Source organism: Pyxicephalus adspersus, chromosome 4 (genome assembly GCF_032062135.1).
Source record: "Pyxicephalus adspersus chromosome 4, UCB_Pads_2.0, whole genome shotgun sequence".
In the NCBI taxonomy this organism is placed as follows: domain Eukaryota; kingdom Metazoa; phylum Chordata; class Amphibia; order Anura; family Pyxicephalidae; genus Pyxicephalus; species Pyxicephalus adspersus.
Window position 1 is genome coordinate 78,834,695 of NC_092861.1, and position 11,212 is coordinate 78,845,906.

The following is an 11,212-nucleotide window of genomic DNA, read 5'->3' on the forward strand; positions in this document are numbered from 1 at the left end:
CCCAGCATCTGGTGATGTCCATGAGTTCAAGACTACAGGCTGTCATTGCCAGCAAAGGGTTTTCAACCAAGTATTAGAAATGAACATTTTAATTTAAGCTTTTTAATTCGTCCAATTACTTTTGAGCCCCTGAAATGAAGAGATTGTGTTAAAAAATGCTTTAGTTCCTCACCCTAATGAAAGCTTTTTATTCAACCCACTGAATTAAATCTGAAAGTCCGCGGTTCAATTGCATCTGAGTTGTTTCATTTAAAATAAATTGTGGTAATGTACAGAACCAAAATTAGAAAAAAAGTTGTCTCTGTCCAAATATTTATAGACCTAACTGTAAATTTGGATAGAAAGTGAAGGTAAACAGATGGTGAAAACAATCTTGCAAAAGATCCTGTCCTTCCATTTGTCTACCCCCACACACATTACAATACAGTAATAATCTCTCCATACACATTGCAATCTGACTGTACAATGTCCTTTAGACCTAGCAACAACTACAAAGCTCAGGAGCCGGCCTGACTGAGTACACATGAATTGAATAGTTAAGGTGAGTTCTCCTTTTACATACATTTGATAAATCTACAATCTATTGTACAAAGATTATTCATTCAGATTGTAACATATATTGTAAACTGAGAGCTTTGTACACCCAAAAACGGGGGTATATTGGAGGTTCAACCTTGGGAAAATATTATGCCCATTTTATGTTCCTATATAGATCAAAACAACTAAACAGCATGTTTTACATGACTGCATCCAATAAGTAAATCCATCAGGGGCAGCTGACTGCATTCAGACTGACAACCCATTTAGACTTGTGCATTGTGGTACAATTGTTAACAGAACTCCAAAGCATTAGCACTGTGTAAGAAGGAATGTCGGGTTTGTTTGTCAATTCTGGCAAGTTGGCAGCTCACATTATCATGCGACATAACGCGTATGCTTTAACACAACACACCAGGACAGAGAGGGTGTGAATGGGCACTGAATACAGCCGCTGTCTCCACAAGATCACCTATCTGTTTCAAAGAAAAAGCAGGACTCCAAATCTGTGGCTCCATCACCATACTCACTTCTCATATTGACATCAATGGGGTTTACACTGGCGGCATGGACTTGAATGATGACTTCATTGGGGTAATGAATGATAGGGAAGAGCACATTTTCATTGAAGCGCAGGACATCATTGCTGCCATATTTATCAATCACCCAGGCTGGCATGATGGTATTTCTCACAGGCGACCCATGAATTGCTCTGCCCTTACCAGCTTTTATTGCTATGACCGCCCTCCTATACAAACCAGCAGTCCTGGACACACATCTATTACACACCATACTCATCATTGTATGACAATCTACAAATATTTCCCTTAGCTTCAATCATCCAACTAATAAAACTGATTTCCTCCCAAACACATGGCCTTGTAGGATATCACTGTGTAAGTAATGTGCCCATGTGTATCCTATAGGCTCCAGCTGAAGGTGAATACACCGAAGCTTTGCAAAGTTTCTTACAACACAGAAGTCACAGCCGCGTCACAGAACAATTGTGAAGCCTATACACTGTGATAATGGTTTCCCTGCTAAGTCATTAATGTGACACTAGTCCGGCTCTTTCTTCTTCTCATTCTCTTTTCTCCTCTGTGCCCTCTAGTCACTTCCGCGTTCCGCGCCTCGTTCCTGTTTTATCCAATTAAGTTATGGCTTACTAAAACACTGACCAATGAGCTCTCCCGGTTTTACTGCGTGTCTGGTTGCCAACCAACAGATGTCGGCTCCAGTTCCCTACACGGCTTTTGTTGTCCATGTAGAATAAGATTTTAATAATGCTTGGGATGAGTTTACGTGAGGTGAGTTACTGGTAAGGAGACGAGAGTGGTAATGAACGAATGAAGTGGAGAAAAGTGAATTCGTCCTTGTAGATAAGTGGTTTTTGCGGTTAAAGTTTCTCAGCCTGACATTAGAACAAAGCTGGCACCACTCCTATAAATTCTGTATATTGGACTGGCAATGAAAGTCCTCCACATTTTTCTTGTGCAGTTTATTAATGTTAAAGATATATTTTTTTTAATCTGTTAGAAATGTTTATAAACTGCCATTGTTCAATGGAGTCCCCATATATCCTATTTTGTAGCGTCAACATGAAGTCAAATAAATGGAGTGTCCCCCATGGAAGAATTCCCCTCTTATCCTGTTGTGGTGACAACTCATCCTCATCCCAATTACAGTGATGACTAGGGCAACATGTTCCCATCAGCAATACACACCACAATAAAAATAAAGATTTAATCATCTCCCTGCGACTCATTGTAGGGAGTGTTACAACACACAATAGTGATGAAGGGGCCCGTGGGTTAAACCATAGAAAGCAGTAATACCCCTCCAGGTGTGTCTGATACAGAAGAGGGAGAAGATCCCTTGGATCTTCTCCCTCTTCTGGGGACATCACCAACATCACCTTTGAAAAAGTGCAAAGATTTGCTCATGTAACACAACTTTTTGTGTCAGGTAGGTGGTCAGGATGTGGGGGGGGGACAAAATAGGGTTAGTTTTAGTTCTGCTTTCACTTTTACACAAGCACAAAACATATGGACATGTGTGATGGACCCAGTATTTAGGTACACAGTGCCATAAGTCTTTTAATATAATGCTGGGGCTGCCATTGCTGACCTGACTTCCTCTAAAAACCAATAGTTGTTCTGTTTATCCTGTCACCTGGCTTCAGTACATTTTGAACCTAAAGGAAGTCTCTATAATTTTCCCATGACAGGGTTTCTTTTAAAGAGGACCTATGATCACATTTTTTACTTTATCTTAAAGGGTAGATAACTTTTATTTACCGCAACGGTAAAGACTGAATAGAAGCCCAGAGCCTCGTGAGGGATCTATGTCATGTGTCCCAGGAGGCTTTGGGTGCTTTCCCCACAATGTGAAAACACAGGTGTGCAGGGAGATCGGCACTTGTTAGATTTTTTTACATTTTCAAAAGGAAACATCACACCATCTTGCACCTGCACAGTATGAGATCAGGTGATGTAAGCAGAAGCCGGAAGATGAAGGAAGAAGATGGCGGCACTCAACAGTTCCCTTGAGCCGGGACAAAGACAGAATCCAGGCGTGGGACTGAATTGAATCCGAGGGCCCTATGGAAGTAAAGGAAAGTGTCATTTTTTTTTAATGACAGCTCTGCTTTAAGAGAAGGCTGAGAAGAAAAGAGAAGATTGTGCCCTAAGGAACAGGGTCAGATGAGCATTGGGTTTTGTTCTGTTTTAAAGCTGAACTCAAGCTCCCAAGTAGTTGCTCAAGACCATTTTGCTTTAGTGTGATGCCCAGCCCCAATTTTTTCTGTTCTTTTCTTTACTTCCCAATGAGCCACTCTTTGGATTACCACACTTTAGAATTTCTATTGCTGTAATTTAGAAAAGGAGTGAGGTCACTGCAGGGAGATAATAGAGGACTGTCCAGCAATTATAGGAGAGCAGTGCATGATCAGAGATACCTTGTTGAGGATACAGTGCTAACAAGTGACATGGATGACAGATTTAGGTGAGTATTTCTTGCTTCACAAGGAAAGAAAGTTTAAAGAAGATGTAGAATGCATTAGAGAGGGTGGAGGAAAGCTGGAGCCAGGTGTACATTAAGAGCAGTTTTCTGTAATCGAATAGATATTATACTTGCCTTTTAGCCTGTGTCTTTTACCTTAGCTTTGTTCCAGTGCCATAGCTTCAATCAGACTCCTAAGAATTCAAACATTCCTGAACACACCTAAGGAAAAGCCTTTCTAATTTAGAATGCATCTTGGAATGATTGGTGATGTTGATCTTTTTATACAGTTGTTTACATTACTTCTTTGTGTTGTTGTTTGTATTTTTGAAGATTTAATTTGTTCTTGTTTTTACATATTTACAGGCAGCTGCTGCCTTAAGGTGTGGACAACTAAACCCTATAGAACTGTACCAGAAGTGTCTATCATTAATTAAGGAAACCAGATTTCTTAATGCTTACATAAATGTAGCTGAAGATGTTGCTCTTAGACAAGCCACCGAGGCAGAAAAGCGCTTCAGACAAGGTAAAATTCTTCAAATGCCTCTTGAAAAGTAGGGAGCAATAAGCATGATGGATCATTTTTTATCCTTTACATCAATAAACATTTATTAATGGGAACATATAATGGTTTTGTATATATTTTCTGCCCTGGGAATTTTTCTTAAATAGTCATCTGTTTTCATAATAATTAAATATGCAGAGCTCATTAAAATACCTTGTGATTTTGCCAAGAAGATCCTTGCACTTCCTGTTGTAGACTGACAACATTCTGCTCCAGCCTGCCCTGGTAGCCAGAGCTCTCTCTTTTTTTTTTTTTTGGTGTCGCTATGGATTGTGGGTAGGATCTTATTCTTGTTTACAATGCAGAACTGTTGTTCTTGCATTGTACATGATGACACGAGAGAGCCTGCCACTGACAAAGCAGCCAAGAAGAAAGGCTTCAGGGGACCAGGCCTTCATCTGTGAGAGCAAAGAATAAGGTAAGTAAAAAGGCTTTTTTATTTTTACCCCTGGACAAAAATGAGCTTTTACCACACTGAAAGGGTACCTTGATTGTACCTGGTGTTTATCTTTAATCTCGGGTTATGTCTTCATTTTAGTGATATGATATTATATATATATATATATATATATATATATATATATACACACACACATACAGTTGACATTCAAAAATACGGCAACCTCCGAAACTGAGGAGTGCCGGATTTTCGAAAATTCCGGATTTTTAAAAGTTATACTCACCTCCACACACAGGCCAGCCTTCCTCTCGCGGATATCTGGCACAGTTCCAGGGAGCAGGCAGCAGGGACGTCTCAACATGTATTTAGTGTAGCAGACAAAACCCAACAGCTAACAGCTGTTTCTGCAGAACAGTGCCATCAAAACATAAGTGGCCAAACAGTGTACTACAGTCCCTGTATTGAAAATGTGATCCGAAATTCATGCCAGAATACTGAAAGGACCAGATTATTGATGGCCAGATTTTTGATTGTCAACTGTGTAGATATATATTTAATCATGTTATCTCTATGCACACTTGTTACCCTTTAGATCAGTAGTTTACTAGTATACTGCTGCAGTGTTTGTAGCTGCTTACCTGTTTAAGAGTGTGACATAGCTTTGGCCTTGGAGTCCCATTGAAAGCTATAGAGCAACATATTTTCTGAAGAATGGGGAACAGCATTTTCACATTCACAAAACAGCTGATTGTAAGGAATCCAAGAGAGTTCAGTCTGGTGGTAAACTTCTCGGTTACTTTATAGAAAAGGAAAGTGATGAGGGCAGCAAGTCAAGCACATCTTAATTTGAGATATGTGCACACTATCAGACCTATCCAATAATTCAGGGCCAATATTTGGATATGCAATGTAAAGCAATGCATAGCAACTTATCTGCAATATTCTCCTAAAGCCGAACTTCAAGCCATCTGCCAAATACATATACAAAATGGCATCTGCTAAATACATATACACAATGCTACTCTACCTATGCAAGGATTTGGATTTCTGTAAAACTGGAAAGAAATACATTGTTGCCTCAGTGCATAACCAGGTAGGCACACACATTTCCTTGTTAAACAGTGCATAATTCTGTGAACCCGCTATATCTCTAGCTTGCTAATTGGGTAAGAAATTATTATCTGTCCTGAGAGGTGGTTAATATCATGTATTCATATAGCACTACCACCAGACATCAGGTGCACAGAATGGAAACCACCTAATAATTGTGCAGAAGAATCTAATATTTAGGTCCTTTCTAATTTTATTTCTTAAGCCATTCATCCCTTCACTAGTATATGACATAGATATGTGTGGTGCCTATTCAAAACTACAAAATAATACAAGCTATTTCATTATTACTACTAACACAGTGGAGGCAAGATGAATTTATTCTGAAAAGCTGTAAATGCTGGATTAATCACATATGACACATAAGCCATGTTTTGCATACAAACCCTTGTCATGTTTTATAAGATTTTATTCTTTTTTTGGCTGGGAATGTTCTGTGATTTTCGTTGCAGGCAAACCCCTTGGGGAATTAGATGGCATCCCAGTTGCAGTTAAAGACAACTTTAGCACTGCCAATATAGAGACAACATGTGCATCACAAATGCTAAAAGGTAAAATAGTACTTTACCGGGGGATTCTTTTACCCCGATCATGTAAGATTTTGTCGGACCTAAAACTTTTCTGTAGTTCTCTATGTTCTTTTCATAAATAATTTTCTTCTATTTTTTTCTAGGGTATATACCTCCTTATAATGCTACAGTTGTGCAGAAACTGCTTGATCAAGGAGCAGTACTCATGGGAAAAACTAACCTTGATGAATTTGGTATGGGGTATGTAACATTTTACTAAAATTGTTCCATTGTAAATGCCAATTCCATACAAAACTGCAGCTGGATGCAACCATATATGTCTAGCATCCATCTGCTTTAACCTCCTGGGCAGTTCATTTCTGTCCAGATTTATATGTCTAAAAGCAGCACATTGTTTTTCATGAAAATGTATTTTACAGTTTAATATAATAGTATGAGTATAATAAAGTTTGAAACACAAGATCATGTCAAAATTAAATTAAATAAATAAAACTCTTTTTTTAAAATATTTTTTTAAATTAAAAAAATAAAAATAAATATTATACTCATACTATTATATTATACTGTAAAATGAATTTCCATGAAAGACAATGTACTGCTTTTAGACAAATAAAACCAATGTATTGCATTCAATACAGGTATTTTGTATTAAATGCATTACAAATAGATTTGAAATTCCCTCTGCGCCCCCAACTCAACGGCCGCACGCACCAACGTCACCGTGAACTCCCAGGTAACTCATTAGATGCAAAGGACGCCAGCCGGAAGAAGCGAGAATGTGGGGATCGTGGATGCCAGCGGACCAGGTAAGGCTCTTTTTACTATTGTTTTTCATTGTTTTAGCTACCCCAAATGTGTCCCAGGGTTACTGCTTCAGCATCTTCTTTTTTTTTTTTTTTTTTACCCTGAGACACACTTGGGGTTCTTGCTGGGGAGGTTGAACACACACAATTCAAAGGTACAATTTTAAAGCCTCTGAAACACATTCTCTTAGCTTTTCATTAATTGCAAGTAGGCAGGCTTGAATTTTAACACTGATTTCTGCATTGGCCTGTGTCAAAGCTACATTGGTCTGTGCCACCCTACGTAATTTGTGTCTGAGCTCATTTTAAAAAAGCTATAATGATGGTTTTGCACAAGCATTTGTATTTCTTTTTGTCTACAATACATTTTGCACAATCAATGGGGGAAATTAGATACCCGTATTTAGCTTTGTAATTGCCATGATAGTTTGGCAGGTCCAGATTATTTACCACTGGATTCCCCGAGCAATACTAGAAGGTATCATATGATTTAAATGGTCAATAACCACACAAAGCTAAACTATTTGCTTCAGTTGGAATTGGCATTCCAGTCTTCTCTGGAAGAATGACAGATTCCAGGTGTCACAATCATTTTATTGGCCAGCTTGATAAAGGGGCTCATGTTATGTTTAACAATTCCTCATAAAATAGCATCATTTTGAAGTAATGTGGCTACTAGTATATGACATTTAATTAAATTACATTTAATACATATAAATTTGAGTAGAGATGGGTTGAAACTCAAAAAATGTCACTGGAAATAATTGTTAATGATTGTTTCTAGTGACAGTAGAACAGCCGTTCTGTTCTTGAGAGGGGAGGGAAAAAGGATGAGCAGAATTTGCCCAGCAGCATCCCCTCCATAGTTAAAAAAAAAAACAAAAAAAACAGTTGTTAGAAGTCTGTTTATTAATTTAGGAACAGTGGATCAAAAATTGAAATTGGAGACATCAAATTACAAATGAAAGCGTGATACATTTAAACTTTTCCTTGTTTTACCATTCTAACCATGGAAAAAGTTAATGTGGGTGACATTTTATTATCTACTTGCTATTCATCATTTATAGAGTTTTAAATGTTGACATTTCAGATGTGTAGGAAAACAGTAGCAGGTAATAGGTTCATTCATGAAAGAATTATTTAGTCCTGTACACTGTGATCACAGAGCACTTTGACTGTGTGGTGATCAGGGGAATTTAGTAACTGGCTGCACAGATCAAATTTCCATTCTCAGAACTCTAGAACAGCAAGCTGAACTGGCTTATCTTGTTCCATGGGATAGTAGATTGGTAGTCTTCTACCAATGAGAAAAATACTTTCTGTTCTAGTCCAGGAAACATTTCCTTCCTCTTTAATGCAGACATCTCGTTTTATGTCTGATCTGGTATCTTTACTTTAAAAAATTCTCTTGTGACTTTATATTAATTTAAAGGATGCAATTACTATACTTTAAAAAAGAATTATTACTCTATAAAGCTGAGCAAAAGTGCAATAACCAATAGCAGCCTACAATATTTCAGTCTATTAGTGTAATCAGAGGAAGACAATTTTTATTGTTTGTCTCATTGCACTTAGCTTTATTTAATATTGCCAAAAATCATTTCCTTAGAAGTTTAGTAGTTACTGGTTATTATGTTATTAGTTGAATATTTTTTGCATATGTTGCATTTATATAGATTGGTTTTTGCTACTGAACATACAAATTGCAACACATATTTTATAAATATATAATAGATATACATTTTTTATAATGTAAATGGTAATGCTTCCAAACCATTAGAAACATAAATATACCTAATATTATGCAACATTTATGTATACCATGTTCTTCAAAAGCTGCATTTGGGTCAAGAGAAATAAATAAATAAATGAAAGAATTTTCAGACAAAATGTGAGGTGTGTGGTTTTAGAGGGAACCTGTACTGGCAAAAATGTAGAGGCTTTTATTGCAGTCCACTCATTTTGCTTTCACTAAATCTTTTTCTCAGATTGTACAACAGTCTATAAAAATGTATGGACATTTACACAAATAAGGAAAAAAAGGTATCTTTACTGGGTTGAAAATGTGAAAGGCACAATAAATGTCCGAAGTGAAGGCACAAATTACATGCAGATCAGGAAATTCAGAATTAAGTCATCTCTACCTACTTTTCCTAGGTAGAAATTACTGAAACCATTAGATCAACACAAAAGCCAGATAACTAATAGTTTAATAATGATTTATGAAGTTGAATTAGATTAAGAAACACATTTGATTTGAGGTTTGGCTTTTGGATTGTACATAACCTGCTCTATTGTGACGTGGGAGTGGTGAGGTATGGGAAAAAAAAAAAAATGTGTGTATTTCACTCTACTCTGCATGCCTTACTGAGGAATTCTGTAGTGTGAAACATATTCTTGGTTTATACTGGGGTCATACCACTAGATGGCACTTTGTCTTCATGTAAAGTCTATAACAAATTCTTACCATCTAAAATATTTCAGTTTATCAGAAACTTTACACAAGGATACAGCACTGTCCACAGTCTTTTGTGCATTATTGTTGGTAATTTAAGAGCAAGTAACCCATCAAACCCATCCTAAATGTACAAAATACCCCTAAAAAGGGAAAAAGATAAATAGACTCAGCCCATGATGCCTGTGATTTCCTTTTTGTTCATATTTGAATTAAATGTCTTAAAAATAACACACCATGAATGTATTTATTTGCATTATTGTATTGGCATTTCTGTTGATTACTGTGAACTGTTAGCAGTGACAGCAGCATTTTGTGCTGTGGGTTTATACTTGAGTCAATATTTTTCATTTTTTTCAGGTAAAAGTAGTTACATTGGTTCATATTCAAGTATATATGATAAACTGTATTAGATGGCTCTTACTTTGCAAAGATATGCTTAATGCAGACACCAGGAAACACTGTATTAAGGTATGCTTCTAAATCTGCATCTGAAGTTTCATTTACTGTATCAACCTAGGTCTGGGAGTACTGATAGTATATTTGGCCCTGTGAAAAATCCATGGAGCTATTCAAAACAGTACAGAGAGAAGAATTCAGGATCTAGAACCATTGCTGATGATGATTCTGATTGGGTAATTGCAGGAGGAAGCTCAGGGGGAAGTGCTGTGGCTGTGTCTTCTGGAACATGTTTTGTGTGAGTAGAAGCAATGTCATTAATATTATTTTGTTTTTTTTTTGTTTACTGTCATGATTAAATATGGTACATATTTGGTCTGTAATAGTTCCTCTTTCCATTTTAAAACAGAAATTGTATCATGTAAAATATTTACTCATATGTCTTTACTGTAAACATGTTCTAATAAAACATTTGGTCTTGCATGATGCTGGCATGTTTTTCAGATTTAAACAATTTTACATTCTCTATTCTATACAAATATATGTTTTTTAATGCAATCCTTGTAAAGACATGAATTTGCATTGCGCAGATCCAATCAATTCATGTGTTGACAAGGATCATGCCAACTACAGGAAAGATGTGACAGAGATGGACTTTTCAGTGCTGCTATTCCATCACTATCCAATTATAGGCTCGGGAAGGAAAGAGAAGTTATTTAGGTATCCTGCCCTGAACTGGAACAGAACTGGTTGTACAAAAATTGTAATCTTTTTCTTATCTAGGCAAATAAAATAGCATATATATAATCTTAGGTTATTCTCTTTTTATGTTCAGAAAGTGTCTAAAGCACTTTTGTCACTCCTAATAAAACCTTTTATTTGATATATGGAGGCTCCCATTGCTGAACTGGTTTTATATACCTTCTTACTCCCTGAACTAGAAAAGTAACATTTTTTAAAAATAGGCCCGAAGCAGTCTACATATTTAATTTCAGCCAAAATATTTATCACCCATCAAGAGATCTATTCGGTTTTATATTTGTCCATGTGGAGACATCATATACAGTTAGTTTTTCTACTGTGTGAAACCAGGATGAGAATATTTTAAACAGCACTTGAACACGTTCAAAGAATTACTGAAACATAGATATTGTCCACCCAGTGGAATAGAAGATGAAAGTATAAATTCTTTGTTTCATAGTGGCCCAGTGGGAAATGTGTTGGAAATGGTTTCAGTTTTGTTGGGCCAATTATCTCTTATAGGGAGGGAGAAACTTAGGTTATGTTTTGTTAAGTCATAATATAAACCCTGTTTTTTTAAATTGATTTTTTAAACAAACAAAACAGAGGGAAAAAGAACAATAAATATAAACATAAACATAGAAAGGTGAACCGCATAATAAAAAAAATAAG

General features: G+C 36.5%; 2 protein-coding genes across 2 annotated transcripts in view; one reads left to right on the plus strand and one right to left on the minus strand.

The window, feature by feature from the left end:
• The window catches only part of RTN4IP1 (reticulon 4 interacting protein 1), a 15,665-nt gene extending 14,003 nt beyond the window's left edge, over positions 1-1,662 (minus strand). The window contains exon 1 of the mRNA XM_072408713.1: positions 1,068-1,662. Within this exon, the coding sequence (XP_072264814.1) occupies positions 1,068-1,338 (271 nt within the window). The 5' untranslated portion in view covers positions 1,339-1,662. The remainder of the gene's footprint in view (positions 1-1,067) is intronic.
• A 58-nt stretch (positions 1,663-1,720) lies between these two features.
• The window catches only part of QRSL1 (glutaminyl-tRNA amidotransferase subunit QRSL1), a 19,691-nt gene continuing 10,199 nt past the window's right edge, over positions 1,721-11,212 (plus strand). Inside the window, exons 1-5 of the mRNA XM_072408714.1 lie at positions 1,721-1,844; positions 3,904-4,063; positions 6,065-6,163; positions 6,286-6,382; positions 9,921-10,097. Coding sequence (XP_072264815.1) covers positions 1,821-1,844; positions 3,904-4,063; positions 6,065-6,163; positions 6,286-6,382; positions 9,921-10,097 — 557 coding nt within the window. The 5' untranslated portion in view covers positions 1,721-1,820. The remainder of the gene's footprint in view (positions 1,845-3,903; positions 4,064-6,064; positions 6,164-6,285; positions 6,383-9,920; positions 10,098-11,212) is intronic.